The sequence below is a fragment of the Anastrepha ludens genome, chromosome 6 (genome assembly GCF_028408465.1).
Source record: "Anastrepha ludens isolate Willacy chromosome 6, idAnaLude1.1, whole genome shotgun sequence".
NCBI lineage: Eukaryota > Metazoa > Arthropoda > Insecta > Diptera > Tephritidae > Anastrepha > Anastrepha ludens.
This window is the reverse complement of record NC_071502.1, coordinates 4,058,430-4,083,603: the sequence shown is the minus strand read 5'-3', so window position 1 is coordinate 4,083,603 and position 25,174 is coordinate 4,058,430. Positions and strand designations below refer to the sequence as shown.

General features: G+C 37.7%; 2 protein-coding genes across 8 annotated transcripts in view; both read left to right on the top strand.

Annotated features, from left to right (window-relative positions):
* The window catches only part of LOC128866862 (phosphatidate phosphatase LPIN3), a 96,726-nt gene that overhangs the window by 18,125 nt on the left and 53,427 nt on the right, over positions 1-25,174 (top strand). The window lies entirely within an intron of this gene.
* On the top strand, positions 7,543-25,144 carry LOC128866863 (PDZ domain-containing protein GIPC3). 7 transcript variants are annotated; one of them, XM_054107890.1, is made up of 2 exons: positions 7,543-7,760; positions 23,524-25,144. In XM_054107890.1, exon 2 carries the CDS (start codon positions 23,592-23,594, stop codon positions 24,624-24,626), a length of 1,035 nt encoding a protein of 344 aa, XP_053963865.1. In that variant the 5' UTR covers positions 7,543-7,760; positions 23,524-23,591; the 3' UTR covers positions 24,627-25,144. The 7 variants fall into 7 exon arrangements, with proteins under 7 accessions (XP_053963865.1, XP_053963864.1, XP_053963866.1 ...); XM_054107889.1 differs by lacking the exon at positions 7,543-7,760 and adding an exon at positions 8,834-8,955; XM_054107891.1 differs by lacking the exon at positions 7,543-7,760 and adding an exon at positions 9,030-9,244.

Sequence of the window (25,174 nt, the reverse complement as noted above, 5' to 3'; positions counted from 1 at the left end):
AAATTTGCTTACACCGCTCTTAGAGAGGTTATCTGTCATGTCTACATAGAAGCAAGAATGATAGAAAGAAGATTGCGCCCATCAGAGAGTACGTGACGTCACGTTTTTCCAAGTTGTACAGTATTGCCAACTATTTGCTCTTCGCAATAAATTTAGTGCTTTTTTATACCGAAAATGCGAAAATTTTGAAGTTTCGTGTTTATTTCTTTTTTTTTAATTTAAAGCTATCGAAACTTTAAGTTAAAAAAAACTGTATTATTATACAAAAGAAGGTTCAAAAAGGCCACTCTGAGAAGATTTTAGTGATAATGAAAAGTAGTTGGTTCTTATAAAATTTAATATTTTAAAAGTGTGAATTTAATTTTTTGCTCCTTTTAAGGTTACGCAAAAATATTAAATGTCCCTCTCTCAACTCTTCTTAAGATTTAAAACATTTTTACACATTTTAAAAGGCGTTTGAATTTACTGAATGTGGAATTAAATCATAGAGGTGTAATCGTTCCTCCCAGCCATCAATTCTTAGTGGGACAGAGGGCATCAAGAGATGTATTCATTGTAAAAATAAGCCACAAAATACCAGAAAATACTAAAGAAACCATACTGACGGTTTAAAAAAAAGAGTACCTTATCTATTTACATAACCTCAAATACATATAGCAAATAAGTCGTTCCTTTAACAAAATAGTCTCGCTTAACAAAAAAAAAAACTCATAAATTAAATTGTACATTAGCATAACACATTTATTTAAAAAAAACGCATATTTTAAAGACAATTTGTCCCGCATACAAAGTTATTTAAGTGATTCAATAAAAATTTGGTGTTTTATTTGGGCATTTTAGTGCGTTTTTATGTCCAAAGCTAGGCAAAACTGCAGTAGCGAGAGAGAGATTTGACTGCCGAAAGCAGAAGAACACCAACAACACCTGCAATCGCGGGCAATGCCACCAGATGTTAAAAAAAGTAAAGCTAAATAAAACTGAGTGAATTATTTAAATAATTATTAAAAAATGTATATTTTACAAAATTAAATTAATTAGAACAGGCTAGAAAAATGTCATGATGAAAGGACTAAAACTCCGAGACTAAAAACAAAAAAAAATGCTAAATCAAGTTACGAAAATGGTAATCTGGCCATACTGGAGCTAAAATCACGAAACTCGTTGTCAAATTCGCTGAGAGCAAAGTAACGGGACCACGATAGGCGCCATCTCATTATTCTTTCCATCATGCATAGAAGTGCCTCTCAAGGAGAGTTATTTCACTCTTCTCATTCGCCCCAGTCTCTCTCTTTTTGGTTTTGTTGTTATTCGTGGTACTATTTGTGAAAGGAAATTGATTATTTAAAACACATTTTCATTAAAAATTTTTAGACTTACTCACCATCAACTTTTCCAACCATTTTGTTTTAGTTGTTTTTTCCTTTTTGGTTTTTTTTATTTCGTTTTTCATGGAGCAGACTTTTCATTTCAAATTCCATCCAATTTATAGCAATGATGTACTGATTGAACAATTTATCAATTGGGTTCTTGTGTTGCAAATTCAGCTCAATTAAGGTGCAAGTCTGAATTTAATATCTGTGTTCACAACCAATAACCGCCTAAGTAGATTTGAGTTACATATGCTACCGCATTCTACCAACAAAAGTACATTTACGTTGAAATCTTTTTTTCTTTAACATATTTTTTTAAAAAGTCATGTATAAAAACAGATCGACTTAACATAAGGTGTTCTGTTTAATTTACATGTATGAGTGCATACATATAATGTGCTTTCTCCGCGATTGCGAATTGGACAGCTATTGATTGTTACCACAGAAATATGTTTGTATGATATTGCAGTATAGCAAGAGCTTGACGTCCGATTAGTAGATTTGGTGATGATCTCCCCGTGTTTATGATCTGCATAACATATCCCCGATGTATATGTATGTACATATGTGCACACATATTTATGTCAAACCGCAATATTGTAACTACAAACGGGAAGCCGGTATCATATCATGCGCCACGGCCAAACAAAAATTAGCAAAGGGGCACGTACGAATACTACAGCAAAGTTTGAAAGCTTTCATAATTGTATGAATGTATGTATGTATGTACGTGCGTAAATCAAGGCAAATTCATACAAGGCGATAGCAGTAGATCAGCTGATCTTTTACTTGTGATTTGGTGGTTTGAACATCATTGAATGTCTTTGTTTTTTCGTTCGTTTGTTTATATCAAAGCGAATCTATTCATGGTTGGTGCAATTCGAGCAACAACATTTGAATTAAAACTGTCAAGGGAAAGAGATATGTAAGAAGAATGGAATGAATGCCGAATAGATAAAAAACTTTTTCGTTATCCCGTTTTACTGGCATTTCTAAATTAAAGGCGAATAGAAGAATGGAAATCAACTACTCTGATTACACCACCTTTTATAGATATGCCTGGGTTTACATTCTGATTGAAATTTTGACACTGAAACCAGAAAATTGCGCAAACAAAATGCATGTGGATTTTGCTTTTGTACTACTGCTACAACCTCGCATGAATTCGCCGTGTATGTACATACATATGTATGTATGTATGTACTCATTTTGATCTACGCAAACAACTTTCCATACTTTCTACTTACATATTTACAATAAAAGCTTTCATCTCTTAAAAACTTTAAGAGTATCAAAAAGTTCACTTTCAAATTTTTTGCAAAGAGTCATACCAAGTACGAGTAAGAGAGTTGGGTACAACGTACAAGCGCTAAATAGAAACAAAATACTAGCAGTGTGCGTGCGCCTCTTGCGAGTATGCACTGGTATGAAAATACATACATACATATGTAGATAAGTATGTACATATTAACTTAATTGAGAAACATATTGCTATCATTCATTACTACGGGATTGAACACTATTTTTGCGCACTGTATGTTTGGAAAAGCGGCATGACTCACCGTGCCCTCATTATCATACTATTCTTAGTCTGGCCTTTGTTAGCAGGCTGTGGGAGCCTTTGGATAAATTTTCATACAGATTACTAAAATAGCGTTTTAATCATATTTTTTTTTAAATAGCTCTAAATATGTACATATTATATGTACATATGTACCTTCTGCTCAAATATAAACGAGACGTTATCAATAAAACAGTCCGCGGATGACATATGGCAAAAATAATTTTTTTGTTTTTTGGTAGGACTGTTATAAGCTTACATGGCAAATTTCAGCATGATATGTCACATACATAGTTTGTTTTCTGTGCTAATGTAAACAAGTCAAGCTCGAGTGTGTTCTTCGAATTCTCTTTTATGACTTCAATTGTCTCAAAATGTTTTCCACGGAGCGGTAACTTGAGCTTGAGAAACAGGAAAAAGTCACATGGAGCCATATCAGGCGAATACGGTTTCTTATATTAGACGCGTTCTTAGCGTTCGAGCGCTGGGTGAGGTTCAATTTTCATGTATTCACACTTTAGACGCGTTTTTCTCAAAACTATATTTTTCGAATTGGCGTACACGATATCTCGAAAAGTTATTGACAGATCTCCCTGAAAGTATGCACACATCTTTTTTATGTATGATATTACTTTCTATGTGTTTCAAGTTTTCGAAAATTTTTCAAAAAAATAATTTTTTCGAAGCAAAAATAATACGAAAATTCGCCCCAAAATTCATTTTTTTTTTTGTTTTGAAGATTTTTACTCCGCGATTTTTTTCCATTTTTTTTGAATTCATATAGAAATTATGACATTAAAAAACAGAAAAATGTTTGGCTTTTTGTCTTCAGGTCATTGACGCCGATGCTACAAGCCGCCGATTGAGAAGCCCCGCTGCGACCTTCCTAGAAGAATTGAGTGTACATCCATTTTAAATTATTAAAATAAAAAAAAATTTATATTATTTTAATCTATAAATATTTTGTATGCCAATTTTGAAAAAAATATATTGACTTCTTCATTTTAAATAATTTTAATGAAAATCAGGGAAAATATGGCTGTTTACAGGTATCTGTCCCCTTAAGGGGTTATACGCAGTTATGACTTTCAAAAAAATCGATTTTTTTTATTGCATTTTTGTAATGTACATATATTCAAAAGTATACGCACGAAATTTGAAGTAGATCTAAGCAATACTTTCGGAGTTATACCTAAATATGTAGAGATGCCTCGGCACGTTTTAAGGTAGGTATTGAAACTTTAAACGTGTTTTTTTCAAAACGGCATTTTTCAAGTCGGTGTACACGATATCTCGAAAACGGCTTGTTTGATCGGTCAACCGTTTTAACTCAATCTTTAAAGATACATTTTCTAGTAATTAATCGTTCCTTTTGTAAATCTGATACTTATTTTCCATTTTATAATCAATTTACGGCCAAATTTTAACGTAAAAATCGAAATCATTTCTTTTAAAAGCTGCCATTTTGTGAAAATTCACTATTTTGATTAGCCGAACGATTAATTACTAGGTAATCTAATATATTAACAAAATTTGTTTGGTTTTTTGATTTCAGATAATCCAATCCTGAGTTACGATGCACACCGTAAATCGTCTTTTTTTAAAGGAGGTTCCAGAAATCGCCTGCAGCGCGCTCTATAATCAACATTTTCATAAATAAAAAATTTTGTTACGTTCTTGAAGGATGCTTTAATAACCGCCAAAAATTTTCAAATTAAAATATTCTGAAGTTTCTTCAGGATAAATCCTTGACAACCCGTCTTTTATTTGCTTCATAACTGCGTATAACCCCTTAAGTCAACCAATTGAAAATAATTCTTTTTGACTTTGTGTGGAATGTATTTAAGAAGATCCGTACCTATTTTCGGGAAAATCGGTCCTAAAGTGTTTGCGTTTTGAAAGACGTGGTTTCGAGAAAAACGCAAAATAAGATAAAATGCCCGCTGCGCTCTCCAGCACTATCTTCAAGCAATCATAACTTCTCTTATTATTTACATATTTTTAGCGGAAACATCTTAAAGTATTCCTAAGAACATGAACATACTTTATATTAAACAAAAACAACAAATCAACTATTTTTTATTTCAGCGTAAGGGGTAAGACCCTTAAGTGCTCATAACATAAACAAATTAATGTTACTCACATTAAACTATTTATAGTCGTAATCCGTTATTCAAAACCTTTGGTTGTGTAACTTGTGTTTGTCATTAATAAAAAAACAAAAGCAAGACATACAACCAAACTCAAAGGAATTACGACAATAACGAGCTCAATGTGAATTGACCTATAGTAAAAAATGAATTATTTTTTCAAAGATATTTTCCACTGCTATTATTCCCTTAAAAAATGGACAAGTATTTCTTAACCAATGTTTTTGTTTTTTGATAGTTTTGCGCATTTCGTTATGGAAACAATAAACGTTAGTTTGCTATCTTTGTGTATGTGTATGTACATACCTACATACCGAATAGATTTGTTTTTCTCCATCGATACACTTCTATCAACAATAACAACGTAATCGTATTAAATGTCATAAACACTCGTGAAATGCAAAAAACTCTTGCTTTGATATAAACTATGACTTGTTTTTGTTTTTTGGTAGCTTTCCGGTGTCGTAATTGTCGTTGCACTTGCAAATGTATTTAATGCGCTTGCATGTATGTGTGTATGTAATACTTGTAATTTAATGATAAAATGCAATTAAGGCAAGTTGTTTTTGTTGACTGCAAATTGTTCGCTTGAATACGAGAGGCTTGTAAATGGCAAAACAAAAACAATACAGAATGCTTGTGTTGGCTGATAAACAAATTGTGTGCTGCGACGTGCAGTGAAAACAAAAACAAAAGCAAAAACTTTTAATGACAATCACCAAAAGAGAACACATGAGATCGCATAGTACTAATTGTTTATGTTAATTCACGTAACAACTTTTTTCTTTAGAACATTTGTTTACTTGCCGAACGCATTCTTTAATTTATTTAGTATATATTCGTATGCATATCCAATATGCGTTGTACGCGTGGTACACTCAGAAAAATCATATAAAGGAATTTTATTTATTTTTCTTTTTATTTATTTTTTTTACGAAGGAAAACTTTTTATGGGCAACACAGTGTAGTTCCATTATTTTAGAAAGCCAACAAGAACACTCTTTAATTAGACAAGTAACAGTGACAGCTCTTTCCCGCTGAAGATCTTAGCAGAAGTCAATATTATAAATCCCAGAAAGAAATTAATTACTTTACGCGTGAGCCTTGGGAAATATTGCAAACTTAATTCCAAAGCGTCCACATACTTCGATGAGAGGTTCATTTGGATTCGCGGCCACAGTGGCATAGCAGGAAACTGCTAGGGTGATGAGCTGGCGAGACAAGGGACCCTCGAGACGTTTTCACCGCGAAATTAGAGGATTGGGGTTCCCTTGAGAACCTGTAGTCTGCTCCTGGAAAGATGGGAATTGCGTCAACTCAGGGAGCACTGGGCTAGTGCGCAAATGTGCAAATTCGCGAGATCCTACTAACCATGCCTAGATCGGGGGCGGTCGAGGAAACTTCTGCGTGTCTTAGCCTCAGCTCTCGTATTTGGTAAGTGTCCTTACCGGACATTGTCTCTTAAGTATCCATCCGGTGAGACGTGGTGGAATCATTTCAGCTGCCCTGCTCTCGTCTGACTAAGATTCAGACATCTGGGCTCCCACATTTTGGCTACACCTGCAGATATAGCAGGCTTGAATATTGCACACCTGATGAGTTTCTTTAGCGGCTGGCATCCGTTAACAAAATCGAATTATCCACCGTTTTTTCGTCATCCTCCAATTCAAAGCCTGTTCTTCCTTCCCCCCCCCATCGAATTATCCACCGTTTTTTCGTCATCCTCCAATTCAAAGCCTGTTCTTCCTTTCACTCTGATGAAAAAGTCAAAAATAGATCGAAATCGTAGAGAAGTGGTCAAGCAGAATTCCAATGGCTGGTATAAATAATGGAAGTAGAATTGTCGAAACTCCTCATTTGAAGCCCTCATTGATAATAGAGCACTCGTTTAAAGTGATGTTACTCTTTTGAGTAATCGCAATGGACGTTTAATTTAATTTAAACCATCAAATAAAATTTGAGCAACTTAACCTTTTGTTAAGCGAAGACTATTTTCCTAAGTGTAAATATATATATGCATGTGCATACGTGTTTATGTTTTCGTAGTGTTGTTGTAGCATGACGCGCTAACCGGGTGTGTCCCACCAGCCTGCCCCTCAGCCAACGTCAGAGCCCCAAAGTCAATGGCGTCAACAACATAGCCAACAACACCAGCACCAGCCACTGACAGGCCCCCATATTTTACGACCAATGGCTGCTCAACGCATATGTACATACAAACATATCCGTATAATACAACACATAGTATGCGCGAACATGCGAATGTTGGCTTGTTTTGACCGCAATGAAAATAAAAATTGTTTCTCTAACACCCGCGCACGGTCATTTACTTAATATATTGAAAGTTGTTTACACATTTGATCAGACCGGTAAGAAAACAACGAGGAACGTGCTATTTAATATACATTAGGAGTAGCTGAAAGTAGTAAAGTTCATTCACAATGTAGGTTTGAGTGGAATTTAACGCAGTCGTGTGGCCGATTTGTAGTTTTTTTTTTCGCAGGCTCGAATCTCCGTGAAACACCAAAATAAAGAAAGTTTTTTCTAAAGCGGTCGCCTTTTAGCAGGCAATGGTGAACCTCCGAGTGTATTTCAGCCATGAAAGAGCTCTCATAAAAGTCATCTGTCGTACGGAGGCGGTTTAAGGGGTCGCGGTAATCGAGAGCTCGAAAATTTATGGTATTTTCAAAATTTTTTTTACAATAAAAATATGAAAAGCGATATTTAAGTTTTTTAGGCCTTTTTATTTAACTTCTTTTACATATAAAATGAAAAAAAATTTTAATAATTTTAAAATGGAAGTTGACCCTCCCGAAAAATTGGACCTGGACGGTGTTATCCATTTTGGCTCTTCTATTTATCTGAAACACAAAAAGCAAAAAAAATCATTAATCAGTATGTCTATAGCTGTGCCCCGCTACTAGAATAAAAAAATTACAAAATGGCGGATTTTTTTCAGGAAAAACTTACGAGCCGATGTAATGCTTGCAGAATGCGAAGATGCCAGAAATAACCACGCCCATTTTGCCCATAATCTAAACGTTTACTATTACTATGTTATGCTGTATGCAGTGAAACCCCGTCGCACCCACACAACAGCCCTTGCAAGATGGCACGTTTCGCAAGCCGCGTCACAAGAATTCCTATTGGCTTCTGTGAATTGTATTTGTTATTCTTTTTGTTTTTTTCTCGCATGTTTCTAACAAAGCGCACAATTAAGTAAATTATTACGTAAATTTGGAAATCACAAGCCGACGTGTGCATGCATAAACAACACAACAAAACATTATGGACTGAGGCTGATTATTCCACAAACACATTCACAGTCAATCACGCGATATTGAAAGCTTTATACAGTTTCCTTCGGCTTTATGCCTCTTTTTCGCAGAAGCAAACATTAGAAGTAGTTAATTCAATAAGCATACAGTAGCTCCAAGCGAAACTCGTACATCCACCTAGATATTTGGTTTTACATTGAACAGGAGGGACTAGTATTGCAAAAAAAATTTGAAATGCTCCTTATTTAATAAAATATAAAGAAATTATTTAACAATCGGCAATTTTCAACGCAAAAGCCGAACTCGTACAGTGATAATTTATCAGGCAACAGTGGTTGCAATCACACCTAAGTTCACGTTATTTTTAAAGTGGAGTTCGGGAAAGTCCCAAACATTAAACTTCTTTGCCATATGTTGAATATTGTGTCATTTGTTGAAAAAGGATTATAAAAAAGGATTATAAAGGATTATAAACAGACAAAAAGGACAAACCAGTGTCGAAGCACGAAAATTAGTAATTCATCATTACGAAAACCAAAAATCGCTTCGGGAAATTATAATCGAAGCCGATCGACCGTACAGTATATCATAAAACGGTACAAAGAGGATAGAAGTGTTAAAAATAGATTGAAAGTTTCAAATAACAAAATATTTTCTCGGAGTGATGAACAATATATAGGGAGGTTCAATTTTTAAGTGCACCGAAATTCGTAACAATGGAGAAAAATGTTGCCCACAGATAATTAGAAATATACTCAATAAGGCTGATATCAACGGCAGTAGAGCAAGGCATAAACCCGATATCAACGAACGTAATCGTAAAGAAAGGCTGCGATTTGCCAAGAAGCATCAATCACGCGATTTCTCAAAAATATGGAACCTACAGTAAAGCACAGTAGTGGGTCAATAGTGGTGTGTCGTTCATTTTCGGCATCTGGGTCGGGAGAAATGCATTTTATTGAGGGTATTATAAATCAGGCTGTGTAAAGGGTTTTCCAATAACAGGTGTTATCTATCGCTATCGAGAGATGATTAACGATTTTTTATAGCCGGAATTGGATGGTATTGATCTGGACAACGTGTATTTTCAACAAGACGGCGCTACGTGCCCCACAAGCAACGAAACCATTGATCTTTTACGGGAAAAGTTTCCGGACCGTGATATCTATCGAAGAGGTGATCACAATTGGCCACTGAGATCTTGTGATTTAACACCTTGTGACTTTTTTCTTTGGGGCCACGTAAAAGAGAAGGTCTACGCCAACAGCCCAGGGTCGATTCAAGACCTCAAAGATGGAATTCGTGAGGCTATCGAGGACATAGGGCAGCCACTTTGCAATTTGGTTATGGAAAATTTCATGAAAAGGATATTGTCCTATAAGTGTGGTCGTGGTGGTCATTTGCCTGATGTTATTTTCCACTATTAACGGAATCCATAAAAACCTTGAGCATCGCTTTCTTTTTTTTGACTGAAACCGACTTGGTTTGTGTAGTCTTGGTTCATTCGGAGCTCTTCGCTCACTCGCCTGAAGTCTGGATTGCGTGTCGTACTCATAAACCCATGTCTACATAGTCTCCAGTAAAGGTGCCTTTGCTGAATGTTCTTCTTCTTCTTAATTGGCGCGATAACCGCTTACGCGATTTTGGCCGAGATTAACAAAGCGCGCCAGTCGTTTCTTTCTCGTGCTAACCGGCGCCAATTGGACACACCAAGTGAAGCCAAGTCCTTCTCCACCTGATCTTTCCAACGCAGAGGAGGTCTTCCTCTTCCTCTGCTACCACCAGCTGGTACCGCATCGAATACTTTCAAAGCCGGAGCGTTTGTATCCATTCGGACGACATGACCCAGCCAACGAAGCCGCTGGATCTTTATTCGCTGCGCTATGTCTATGTCGCCGTAAAGCTCATACAGCTCATCGTTCCATCGCCTGCGATATTCGCCGTTGCCAACGTGCAAAGGTCCAAAAATCTTACGCAGAATCTTTCTCTCGAACACTCCAAGCGTCGCTTCATCGGATGTTGTCATCGTCCAAGCTTCTGCGCCATACGTTAGGACAGGCATGATGAGAGTCTTGTAGAGTGTTAGTTTTGATCGTCGAGAGAGGACTTTACTGCTCAGTTGCCTACTTAGTCCAAAGTAGCACTTGTTGGCAAGAGAGATTCTACGTTGGATTTCAAGGCTGAGATTGTTATCGGTGTTAAGACTGGTTCCTAAATAAACGAAGTCTTTTACAACCTCGAAATTATAACTGTCAACAGTGACGTGGGTGCCGATACGCGTGTGCGCCGACTGTTTGTTTGATGACAGGAGGTACTTCGTTTTGTCCTCGTTCACCACCAAACCCATTCGCTTTGCCTCTTTATCCAGTTTGGAGAAGGCAGAACTAACAGCGCAGTTGTTAAGGCCGATGATATCAATATCATCGGCATACGCCAATAATTGTACGCTCTTATAAAATATTGTGCCTGAGCGATTAAGTTATGCGGCTCGTACGATGCTCTCCAACATCAGGTTAAAGAAGTCACACGACAGCGAGTCACCCTGTCTGAAACCTCGTTTGGTATCAAACGGCTCGGAGAGGTCCTTCCCAATTCTGACGGCGCTGCTGGTGTTGAGCAACGTCATCTTACATAGCCGTATTAGTTTTGCGGGGATACCAAATTCAGACATAGCGGCATACAGGTAACTCCTTTCCGTACTGTCGAATGCAGCTTTGAAGTCGACGAAAAGATGGTGTGTGTCGATTCTCCTTTCATGGGTCTTTTCCAAGATTTGGCGTATTGTGAATATTTGGTCGATGGTAGACTTTCCAGGTCTGAAGCCACACTGATAAGGTCCAATCAGTTGGTTGACGGTGGGCTTCAGCCTTTCACACAATACGCTCGCTAGAACCTTATAGGCGATATTTAGAAGACTAATCCCGCGGTAATTGGCACAAATTGCAGGATCGCCCTTCTTATGGATTGGGCAGAGCACACTTAAATTCCAATCGGCAGGCATGCTTTCATCCGACCATATTTTGCATAGGAGCTGATGCATGCACCTTACCAGCTCCTCACCGCCATGTTTGAATAGCTCAGCCAGCAGTGAGGGAGTGAGAGTCGAGTTGCGAATCGTCGGGCTGTCTGTTGTGATTGCAGCTTTTCGATGTCGAACGTTCTTTGCGTAGGTAGATGTACGTTTTTTGCTGCACAGAGGCGTGTGCGCAGTTTGGCTGCAACAAGGTAATGATCCGAGTCGATGTTGGCTCCTCGGATCGTACGTACATCTAATACACTAGAAGCGTGCCTTCCATCTATCACAACATGATCGATCTGGTTTCGCGTTTTTCGATCAGGAGACAGCCAGGTACCGTGGTGTATCTTTTTATGCTGGAATCTGGTGCTGCAGACTACCATGTTTCGGGCCCCGGCGAAGTCGATCAGCCTCTGTCCGTTACCGGATGTTTCTTTGTGCAGGCTGAATTTTCCGACTGTAGGACCAAAAATTCCCTCCTTGCCCACCCTGGCGTTGAAGTCGCCAAGCACGATTTTTATGTCGTGGCGGGGGCAGCGCTCATAGGAACGTTCCAACAAGCGCTCATAGAAAGAATCCTTGGTCGCATCGTCCTTCTTTTCCGTCGGGGCGTGGGCGCAAATTAGCGAGATGTTAAAAAATCGCGCTTTGATGCGGATTATTGCGAGACGCTCGTCCACCGGAGTGAACGACAGTACTTGGCGACGAAGTCTCTCTCCCACAACAAATCCGATACCGAATTTGCGCTCCTTTACATGGCAGCTGTAGTAGACGTCGCAAGGTCCTATGTTTTTCTTACCTTGCCCCGTCCATCGCATCTCTTGGATGGCAGTGATGTCAGCCTTTACTCTCACGAGGACATCAACCAGCCGGGCAGAGGCACCTTCCCCATTAAGGGACCGGACATTCCAGGTGCATGCCCTCAAATCGTATTCCTTATTTCGTTTGCAGGGGTCGTCATCAGTGTTGGAAGTTCTCATCCGAGGCTTTGTTGCTGTTTTCATTGGGGGGGCTTTTTAAGTGGCGGGTCCCAAACCCAGCCACGTTAGCTCACTCCCGAACGGGTGTTCGGAAGCTAACCAGAGGATACGTGGGCTAATCCCGGACGTTGTGAGCTGCTTGGACCATATGTAGAAGAATCGTCCTGGCCACTCCCAAGTGAATGGCGATCAATAACTTTCCCCACTTGCGTGGACTTCTACACATGGAACCATCCTCCAATGCTGAATGTTGGGTCGCCTAATAAATGCTTAGCCTTGGAAATCATGTCTTTGGGGATTTCAAAGCGGCCCCTTTTTTGCATGAAATTCAGGTTCTTTCGAACCATCTCTGCAGCAACCAAATCATTATCTACAATATCCTAAACGGATGCATAAGCAATGCCAAGTCCTCTGCCAACTCTCGGACGGTTAATTTGCGGTTATTGAGCAAATTTTCTTCAACTTTATTGCACTTCAATCAATACGTTTTCGATCAGTTTTCGATGTCGACGGCCTGCCACTACATTCGTCATATTCGATGGACTCATGATCTCCTTTGAAGCGTTCGTATCACTCGTAAACTACTGTTTTCCTTAGAATATCATCACCGAAACAGTTTCCCAACATTTCTAAGGTTTTCGCATCATTGAATCCTTTTTTAACGCAAAATTTGGTACAACCTCGTTGCAAATTCAAAGCCATTGTTAAAACTGTAAAAGATCGAAAACACGTTCAGAGGTAGACTTACTCATGACGGCGAAACTTTTACAAATGTAAAGCAATGGCGATACAATTTTGGTAGGACAACTGGTAGTTGACTAACCTGGCGGTTGTTCCGGGACCTTTAGGATCAAGGTGGTATTCAAATCTAAAACAAATTCAATTGCCCATTTGAAAACTTATTTTTGCTAGCTACTATACATATGTATTTATATGGTTTCCAACATATGTATGTAGGTATATACCTAGTTTCTGTTTTTTGTTATTAAAACCCGTTTTTGTGGTATTTTGGAAGCATCGAAAGTCAGATAGTTGCCTATCTTTTAACTCGTGTGGACTGTTGACACGTTTTCGTATTTATGCAAAAACATTTGGGTACAAATTTATGTATTGTAGGTATGTACATATGTATATGCAAAAGTGGTTAAAAAAGTATATGAGATGGTGTATAAACTTAGCCTTCTTCCGGATATCATTGAGCCGAGGCGAAAACCTTTGCTGCGCTCTCATTGCGACTAATTGAAATAAACTACAGTCGGCCTTACTCGATACGGCCAATCAACTTAATTTTAATGCATAGACACTTATTTCAATTAAAACTATTGATATATTTTTCTATTCTATTAGTCTGCATTTTTTTCTGTCTTTTTTTGTTTTGCTTTTATCAAATGCATACATGCATACATACATACATACATACATACATACATACATGCATATACAAATACTGATACATACATGTACATACATATGTTAATATGTATTGCATAAATATGTACTTTATTTGTATCAGTATTTGTATATGCATGTACATATGTATGTATGCATAGTGAACTTATATATCTGCTGTTTATTTGTGCTAGATAGCGTATTTTATTCCGACAATTGTTGTGGTCTTTCAGTAAGTGGCCTTGTAGACGCTCGACCGGCTGCTCGTGGTTTTAATATTGTTTTGATATTTAGTCTTTTATTTGCATACACACATATAAGCATATATGTATGTATGTATTCATTTGTTTTGAAGGCGTTTGTATTTTTTATGTTGTAATAAAAAGGGGCTCGATCTCTATGTATCCAAGTAACAAATTGAAAAAATTCAAAAACATGCACACGTATTTGTGTAGCGGCTGTTTTTTATGGGTACATCATTTTGCATCATAAAACGATCATCCAGACGATCATCAATGGGCAGACCCATTTGTTTTTTTAGATGATTCGGGCACCAAAAGTTCGCTCTAATAAAGTAACGGTTTCACGCGCTTATTGCACTGTCTTGGTGGGTTCATTTAGCTTTAATCGTTGGCATTCTGGTGGCGAGCTAACAAGTCGCGAATAATTTGGGGCTATGGATGCAAATCACCTTATAAAATGTGAATCACGGAAGCCTTCGTTATTACAGGGTCCGGCACTCGAAGTGTTATTCAATTCAAAGTAAAAAATGTGTGGAAATAATACAAAATTAAGAATCAATTTACTTTTACTCAATATGACCACCTTTTGCCTTGACTATGGCCTTGAGACGGTCCAGAAACGAATCGCAAGCTGCCCGAGTGTGACATGCAGGTATTTTGGCCCATTCGCGGACAATGGCTTTTTTCAGCACCTCGAGACTGGTGAATCTTTTAGTTCAGACCTTGCTCTCCAAAATGGCGTAAAGAGAATAACCCATCGTATTCGCGAGAGCCATTGTGTGAACTTTATGAAGTTCAGAACGTTGGTTTTTAGCCATTCTTTGTTCACTCGAGCTTTGTGAGACGGTGCCGAGTCCTGTTGAAACGTCCATGGTCTGCCACCGAAATGTTTGTCTGCGCACGCCTTCAAAGCAACCTCCAGAATACTTTCCCGATAATATTTCGCATTTACCTTGACGCCAGGCTCGATGAAAACGATTGGAGAGTGCCCATCTGCGGTTACAGCGGCCCAAACCGTTACCTGTGGCGGGTGCTCCTGGTGGTCAATCGATGACTCAAATTCTCAAAAACTTTATTTACTTTAAGCTGCTCGAGCTCACGAACAATTGCTGGTTGTGATTTCCCAGCCAAATATAATGCAATCACACACTTACGTTTGAAATCCATTATTGATTTTCTTTTTTCACGTTTACTCGCGGCAAAATGCTTCCGCGCGTTTGTAAACAATATTCTGGACTGTCATTGAGCCTACTAACAGACAGCTGATGCCCGTGCATCAGCTGCGCGAGCGGTCTGAAATTGGTTACACTTCGAGTGCTCCACCCTGTATATTTTTCAGTGTGCATGGATTCAAAACTGTTGTTGACTTTCTCTAATGCAATAGCGTTTTCTGTTCTCGTGGTAATGTTGCATTTGTTCCGCCCTGAGGGAGCTTTTATGCTCTCCAACGTTGAATTAATGAAATTTCACAGCGTTGCTTCCGCAGTTTCGCTACGCAAAACTCTTTCAGATATGTATACAGAATCGGAATGTTATATTTGTTTTATTGCAAAATAGAAAAGCCCCGATTCTATATTTATTTCTTTCAAGTTTATGGTTTACAATTCCTAAGGAATAAATAGCAATTCGGTGTGCATTGCTAAAGAAAATAGATTAGAAATAATTTTAAAAATTTAAAAACTTGGTTAAAGTTAAACCTATTTGATTTCAAAATATTATAAATCCATATCCTAATAAACTTTTATAACTCAGACACTTTCCATCTGATTTTTCCATTTTTTTTTTTGTTTTTTTGTAAGTTCTCTTATAGCATTGACAAACGGTGGCGTTAATCCGGATTATCTGGACAGTTAATCTGATTAAAATTGTAGTTGCCAGTTGTTACGCGGATTAATGAGCAGCTGATTTCCTTATTGTATAGTTTTGCCAATAAAAGATGGGTCCCAGGCAATAAGTACGGGTATTAGCTGCTCTGATATTAAAAAATAATCATTTATTTAAAAAATATCCTAAATTGCAAAATCTCAATCTGCTCCGAAATATCCAAACAATTAACGTAATTTCGAACGTGTTAATGCAATTTTAATTAGGTTAGCTGCCTCGGTAGTCCAGATTACCGCCACCGCCTGCCGATTACAGTAAAATGAGAAATATTTGAGACTAACTATATAAGACTAAATAAAATGTACCAGCCGATGTATATTTTTAATTATATAACTTTCTTGGAGTATATTTTATTACTGGTATTGTAAACCAGCGGTCGCCGCTCGGCAGGCAATGGCAAACCCTCGAGTGTATTTCTGCCATGAAAAAGCTCCTCATAAAAAAAAATATATCTGCCGTTCAGAGTCGGCTTTAAACTGTAGGTCCCTCCATTTGTGGAACAATATCAAGGCGCACACTACAAATAGGAGGAAGAGCTCGGCCAAACACACAAAAAGGTGTACGCGCCAATTATATATATGTAAGGGAGAATGGGGAGTTGTGAGACGGGTTTTGTTTTTGGACCCGTATTACTCAAAATCTTAATATTCTGCATATGTATGTCAACGATGGAATCTTTAGTCAATGAATACTGAAAGCTATTGGTATGGCCTATTTAACAAAACTACAATTTTCCTTAAAATTAAAATTGTATATAATAATATAAAATATAATACAAAATACAAAAATGTGGGGAGTTGTGAGACACCATGGTTTAAATCAATAAAAATGACTTATTTTAGTTGTTAGTTCTTTATTAAGATGAAAAATAAAAAAGAAAAGACAATTGTTATAAAAAAGTGTAAAAAAATGCAATGCCATCAATCTGATGATTCGCAGTGAGAACATGTATAATAACCAGTTCGTAAATTGGCACACTTTAGGTGCACAGCTCGATCGCATACATTGCAATGAATGGAGTTGTTTCTGCTTAACTTTTTCGGCATTGCACCTTTACTGATGATGCAAAAATCTTCTTCTTCTTCAAATTCTGATGAACTTGAATGAACAATGCATGAATATTGCGAGGTACTTATGAAATATGCGTTAAAACGTCGAAAAAAACGGTGTCTCACAACTCCCCAAATCGTTTTTTTTATAAATGGCCGCTTACTCATAAACACATCGAACGTTCATGCCCAAGTGAATGTGTAAATTCAAAGCTAATAGGACAATTAATAATTTGTATATATTAACATTTGCAATTTGCTTCAACAACTGATCGAATGTATCGCAAAACAATTGATGAAAAAAACTTACCGAGAAATTCCAAAACACAGTAACTGGAGAGACGCGTCGAATGCGTGTAAATATGACCAATGCTAGCTGAAAAGTGAGATCGCATCGAGAACACTTGTTGACACTTAAAATCGAATGTAAACAAATGAATAATGCCGAAAGGTAACAATGTCTCACAACTCCCTGTGTCTCACAACTCCCCATTTTCCCCTATATATTGTAAACCAGATTCCAAGTTCGTGTAATATTTTTAAATTTCGATTTGTTCTTTACTAGCAAAAGTATTTAACTAATTCACTCAAAATTTCTTATCTCTAGCTATAGTTTATCAATATAATATTTATATTTCTGAAATAAGTAAGCAAACGGGTGGCAATCTCACAACATCAATTATTATTTTTCAACAAAATTTCTACACAACCATCGTTACCCTACTATGCGTAATTAATCAGTTTGTGTAAACGAATGTTGAGCTGAAATAAAAACTGTCAATAGAAAATTAAATAAAAAAATATCAGTTTGAATATTTTTACATAAAAATTTTTAGTAAGGCAATAATTTATAACAAAGAACAAAATAAGTTAAAAAAATAGTTATTACCAGAAAGTGCGCATCGAATCCAAAGGGAATATTTCACCGAAATTTGTTTCCAAATGCGGAGACTAGTCTGGATACTAATAGAAGGTATTCCAAAAAATAGCAAAAAATCGGGCTGGTTCTGTAATTTACTTTCGAGCGAATTACACTAAAATTTTCTGGTAGATGCATTGAAATTCATACGGAAGTGAATTACAGAAGGGTAACAATATAAAAAAAATATGAAAAAGTAGTGGTAAATTGATTCAGTAGTGTAAAAGTGATATATTGTACTGAATTACTAATTTCTGGCTTACCGCAGCGTTGGCAAGCTACGTTTTATTACCACTACTCCTTAAACGTATTACGAAGAAATGGGATAAATTAGTGGCCATTTTCCCGCAATTGCTTACACCGTTTTACTAATGCCAGCGCTTCAGGTCAGAATCCAAACTTCAGAATGCCTAATCAATATAATCAATGAGCTGCGGTAAAAAACAATACAAAGATCAGCGTAATTATAGAATGCAGTGAAGCCATAGTACTCGTATTGTATTTTTGACGACGGCAATTAAGAGCTAGAACCGGTTCCCACGAATAGTCTACCTTTCGCAGAGGCATGAAACTTCAGAACACTCCATTTGTAAGAAAAATTTAATAAGACTATAACTAATTTCGCGCAGTAATGAGTAGTCTGTTCTTCCGTACCTGGGCTCGCCTATTTCAAATAAATATTATGCAATATCCAAGGTGATCCACCGCAGATTTTCTTTTACAATTAAAACATAACATTTCTCGAAATAATTTCTCTTTAGCTCACAATGTTTTTTAGTCTATCGCATATTTTATGAATCGCATTTTTTATAAATCACATTGTTTTATAAATCATAATATCCATTAAATGCCCATTACAACTCGTATGGCGGCACAAAATGCGCATATCTAAATTTTCTACTTGTATAACTTTTCCTCATAGTTCGGCCTCAGATCTGGCATCGCCCTGGGATTGTTAGCCTAGACCATGCTTTTACGTGAAAGAAGTCCCTCAGAAGTCGCAATGGACTCGCAAGAACTTGGCGGCCATTTGTTCTCATTGTTTCGTGAGAACTTCGTTCGCCCTAGGGTCGTTGTTTCATGCGCTATGTGGCAAGTGGCACGGCGCTGTAAGAAACCACTTATTGTTCGGGTCCATGCCAACTGATTCGAGTCACAAAAATATTGTTAGCATGTCACGATTACGTTCATCGTTCACCTTACCAGCGTTACCGGCATTATTTTTGAAAAATAATGGTTCGATGACTCCGCCAACCCAAAAACCACACCAAACAGTGACTAGTTGTGGGTTTATAGGCTTTCAACTGCCTACTTTTACTTTCTGTGGCCTTACAAAATGGCAATTGCCACCCTCAACAGAGTTTCGAAATGCGTGTCGAATTGTGCCGTTCTGCACCCGCTTTTCACTAGTTCGAAAATAGTGACACAATTCCTAATATGAAATGCACTGTTTAGAAGACTGTCCCCATACATTTCACTGCAGAGATCACTCACATTGGCACTGATACCTAGCTTCTCTCACTAAGCATACACTTATTCATGCCGCACCATTATTTTACTTCCATTTTGGGGTTGCCCTAAACTGCTCTCATTTAGCACTGCACACTTCCGTTTTCACGCCTTAAGTAACTATTTCGGCTTCGTGTGAATAAAAGCTTCTCAACTCGTATCATTTTCATACTCCTGTGTAAGTGCCGGCCGCTACAGCGGAATGAGCGAGAGTTGGGTGCGCTTATCACATCGTTTCTTATTACCCCTTTTCTCTACGAAATCTTATCTGCAGTGTACGCATATCGAGATAAGAAGTTCACAAAACGATGACAAAGAGGTGCAGAATTTTTTTATAGTTTTAAATGCCAGAAGTTATATTTTCAGCGAGTTGTACGTACATGTTTTAGCGAGTGTATTTCCTTTTAACTAATTTAATATCTACTAATATCGTAAAATAAATAAAAGTGTCGAAACTTATTAAGAATTTTCGCATTATTAACAGCATAAGAAAGTACGGGTTTTTGTATTGTATTTCAAGAAAAATGTACATACATATGTATTAGTAATGAATATTTGGTAGCTACTGATTTCACATACATATAACCTCACTTATATTAACATACACAAGAAATCGCGGTGAAAAAACAAGCAATTCAACAATTCCACTTATGTCGAAACTAACCAAAATGCTTAACAGAATGTGAATACCCATATGTGTATATACAAAAATATCATTTCGTAGAGAAATTGAAAAATTTCCACTGTTAAAAAGGGCTTTAGAAAATAAAAAATGGTTTTGGGTAGTTCTAATGTTTGCATTTATCATAAAAAAGTGGTTTATACGTGTGAGGTTTCGTGGAGTGTTTTAAACAAATAAGCGACACACCCAGTAGGAAATGGAAGATTATAAAGGGTTATCAATTTAGAGGTTTCGGATTTTAAATCGAAATAAAACAACGAAAATTCAAATAAAAAGAGCAATTTTTATTATTTTTGCGTAGAACCATTCATGGCATTTATTTTTTAAAGATAATCCCTTTCATATGCTGCCACAACGGCGCCGCTGTAATTTGGCCAGCCGGAAACGCCACTTTTGAATGACTCGCTGGAGGACTACGGCCGGTATCTCGTGAAGGCTTCCAATACCTCAATCGAAGCTGGTTTAGGGGGCGTCCATAAATTACGTGAGATGTTTTTTTCAATTTTCTGACCCTCCCTCCCCCCCCTGATGAGATGTCGTGAGATTTTATTCAACCCCCTCCCCCATCACCAACATGTCCATATGATTTTCAGTAAAATCATCTGCTCCTCAACTTCGTTCTGATCTAGCCACTCTAAGCCGTTGACGCTTGCGCACAGTAACTCATTAGCTCGACTTGCGACAATCCATGAGGGTCGCACTTTGCGGTACATACGCGCTTGCTTAGCTGGTGCAATGTGAGCTGCTCGCCTGTGCTCTGCAGCTCTTGTGATAGATGCGAAGTAAATACCGCATGTACTGCAGCATATTTTCTCTAAATCATCACGTATGCCTGGGCAATAGAGATCATAAGGCGTGCTGATAAAGGCATTCAGCGGTTGAATCGGTAGGCGTATTAGAAATGGAGCAAATGACTTTCCGTCATGTTCTTTAAAGTTCGGAATTATCAAACGTCAATCAACCTAAGTAAGTGATAGGGTATGGAGGTGGCAGAAAACGGTCGGGAAGAATCATATGCAGATCACTCCGGCGTGGACTGCAGCAGTTCTGATCATCGCATTTCACAACCTAAAAAAAAAATTAAAAACAATTTCCCTTTGTAACTCTTAATAAAAATTTGTTGACATTCGCGCTCGTTAAAAAACTAAAAAAAAAAAAAATAAAATAGGCACGCATTAAAATTTTATATGAATCAACGGCAATGTACCTGGAGTAAATATTGGCTCTCTCTAAACAAAGAAGATTGGAACCTGTCCGTGTGTCGCTTCCACTCAGCTCGTACGCTCTTGTTCATCGAGTCGCGCGTTCGGCTGATAGTGGCGCGAAAACAAACGACGGGCTACACTGTACCGTAAATTCAGATTAAATTGAGCTATTTGGTATAAAACAAATATGGTGGTTTGACAGCAGTAATGTATAACGTCGAAGTATGAATGAAATTATTTTCATTCGAACGAATTAGTGAATGATCTTAATCATACTACGATTACGCTTAAGATTAAATCTTAAGCATATACAATCTGGATAATGGACCAAAATAGTATAATTTTTTTTTGTTTCAATCAGAAAAAAAATTGCGTGATATTTGCCGAGACCGCCCCCTCTCTCCAACGTAAGATTTGATGAGATTTGACTCGACCCCCTCCCCCCTTAAACATCTCACGTAATTTATGGACGCCCCCTTATCCACAAAGCGACTAGACCTTACATGCCTGCACAAATAAAAGTCCAAAGATATGATATCACACGGTCTTGGTGGCCAATCCACTGGCCCGAGACGAGAGATAAATTGCTCATCGAAACGACGACGCAGTAAATCCATTGTTTCACGGTCTGTCTGGCTGTTTGACAAGTAACGCCGTCTGGTTGGAACCAAAATGCTGTGAAGATCACGGGCTTAAGTTTCTGGCATCAAAAAGTCGTTTACCATTGCCCGATAGCTTTCGCCATTCACTGTTATACTAGCGCCAACCTCGTCTTTCAAGAAATATGGGCCGATAATTCCTCCAGCCCATAGGCCGCACCAAACGGCTGATTTGAATGGACTTAATTGCTGTTCTTGGATAGCTTCAGGATGCTCCTCTTCAGCCCAAATACGGCAATTTTGCTTATTGACGTATCCTAAGGTAGTTGGACTGAGCTCGCGATGAACACTTTTTACAGACCGTCAATTTTCGTAATACAATTGCACGTTTTGTTGACGTTGTTCAGGCGTAAGACTTTCCATGATGAATTGTCAATGAATACTAAAAAAAAAGTATGTATTTAGTTTGACAGTAGTCACACATGGTCTGTCAAAAAAACCCTATGGGTAAAGTATCTCCAATCTGATTATCCTTTATATATAATATAATTGGCGCTTACACCCTTTTTGGTTGTTTGGCCGAGCTTCTACTCCTTATTTGTGGCGCGCGTCTTAATGTTGTTCCACAAATGGATGGACCTAAAGTTTTAAGCCGACTCCGAACAGCAAATGGTTTTTTATGAGAAGCTTTTTCATGGCAGGTATACATTCGGCATGGTGGCTCAATAAAGATTACTATAGCCATATTAAGAATACTCTAAAGTTTTAGTAGAAATCCGGGGACTGGCACAAAGTTGTAATAGACTATGTCATACCAATCCACTAATGATTTTATAAGCTTTGGAAAAATGTGCTTATTGTAAATAGCTCGATCCGACTATTAGGCCAAGCCTGCTAAGAGTAAAAAATATTAGTTTTTTTAAAATAATAGATAAAAAATTTTTTGCCACTCAACTTTTAAAAATAGCAATCACAAAACCCTTGGTTGGGCACCCGGGTCTGGCCATTTTTCGTCCTATTCGAGAATCCGATGGAAATCGATGGAAAATTTAATTTCGGAAGTTACCTGGAAGCTCAAGTCGTTAGCCATAATAGCAATATTTATGTTAAATTCACGTCCAAAGTCGAAAGAGTCTGGCCTAGCGGAGGGTTGAAACTTCTTACGGCGTAATATCAAATACCATGCGCCCCTTAAGTGGAGCCACTTATTAGATTCGAGAAGAGATTTATGTTTACTTCTAAGCTCCAATGCAATAGGCTGATGTTTTTCTTTTCATTCCATTCGTTGAGTCTAAAATATAACAAGTTTAAAAAAGGAAACTCAAAAGTAATTGTTACTTTAAGTTATGGGAGAAGTAGCTTTGTGAAATTCAAAGATTGATCTAATCCAGATGTATGTAGTAATCGGTTGTTAGGTAATCCAGTTCATGCTGCTGTAAAGAATTTAGATGAGTCTGTGAAGGAGTAGTACATTTGGGCCCCTTCATCTACGCATACGTATGAACCACTTTTTTCAACAAAACTTGTTACTTTTTGCACCCAAAATATCCAACAAATTCATTAAACTCCATTGTACCATAATTCTTCACACCCAAGAACTGGTGGCGTTATTAACAACCTTTGTAATACCAGCAATTAAATGAGGAGCAAAATTTGTGTTAAATCTTATGTAAATTTCTTCCAAAAACAGATACAAACCAGTAGATCGCCGCATAGACAGCAACCCACAAAGAGCAACACTTTCACAGACGCATCGCAATGCCGCTATTTACGAAAAAGGGCCCAAAATTTGGTAAACTAGACTCTGATCCTGCTGCTAATGCCGCTTCCGCCGCCGCTGCCAGCAACTCCTACAACGACAACAATAACACATCGGCCAACGGCAAAGCCAACACAATGAATGGCACCAACGCTACTTCCCGCATAGACCCATACATTCCTAAGCCTCAATTGATATTCCACTGCCAATTGGCGCACGGCAGTCCAACTGGTCTGATAACAGGCTTTGCGAGCGTACGGGAACTCTATAAGAAGATAGCCGAATGCTATGATATACCCGTCGAAGAAATACTCTTCTGCACTTTGAATTCACACAAAGTGGACATGACAAAACTGCTGGGCGGCCAAATCGGTCTAGATGATTTTATATTCGCGCATCGAAAAGGGCGTCCGAAAGAGATTGAAATTATCAAATCAGAGGATGCACTTGGTCTTACTATAACCGATAATGGAGCGGGTTATGCGTTTATCAAACGGATCAAAGAGGGTTCGGTAATTGATCGTATCGAGCATATTGGCGTCGGTGATCATATCGAAAAATTGAATGACGTAACTATGGTGGGAAAGCGGCATTATGAGGTGGCGCGTCTGCTGAAGGATATACCCACTGGTACTACGTTCACATTGCGGCTAGTGGAGCCGATGAAGAGCGGCTTTCAAGGCATTGGACCGCGCACACAATCGAAGGCGCCATCTGGTCGTGGCTATGGTAGTGGCAAAGAAACATTACGATTTAAGGCGAACGGCAATGTTGAAATCGAGGACAAGTTCGACGAATCGACACAATCGGGCATCGAGGCGATCAACAATTTGCTGGAGTCGTTTATGGGCATAAACGATACCGAGTTGGCGACACAGATCTGGGATTTAGGTGCAAATAAATCCAATTCTATGGACTTTGCGGAGGCTATCGACAATTCCGATTTGGAGTCTTTCGGTTTTACCGATGATTTCATTATCGAACTGTGGGGTGCTATAACGGATGCTAGACGTCGGAAGACTGCGAAAAACTGAAAATCTGCCTCCACAATTAAAATACGTACTCGACGATGTTCACTGGACAAAATGAGAAGAGGAGAGAGGGAAAAATAGAGAGCGTTTTATGAGTATAAGAAAAGAAGAAAAACTGCAAATTGAAAATTACTTGCTAGAGTATTGTTAATATGAAAATTAAGGTATTTTTTCACTATTTTGAAAAGACGGGTGGCATATCAATGTATTTATGTATTTCAAAAGTATGATAAATGCGCATTTTGTTAGTTATACAAACTATGTACTACTATTGATATTGTTTAATGATAATAATAAAAAAAAATATGACATTCGTGAATTCGAGAAAATCAAATTTGTGCGGAAGTTGTTTTTGCCAATTTATACATATATACGTATACATATAAATATATTTATTTTATTCTTTTAATTATACCATACAATTAAAATATTTTAGATTTTAAAGCGCATATTTACAAAAAGAAAAGTGAAGAAGCAATGGAACATGTAAAATACAAATAAAACCATTAATGCAATATTTACATACGTAACTGTATATTAATTACTCACTT

Bases quoted from the DNA above. Each gene is read 5' to 3' on its own strand.
- LOC128866863 (XM_054107890.1), top strand. From the start codon at position 23,592: ATGCCGCTATTTACGAAAAAGGGCCCAAAATTTGGTAAACTAGACTCT.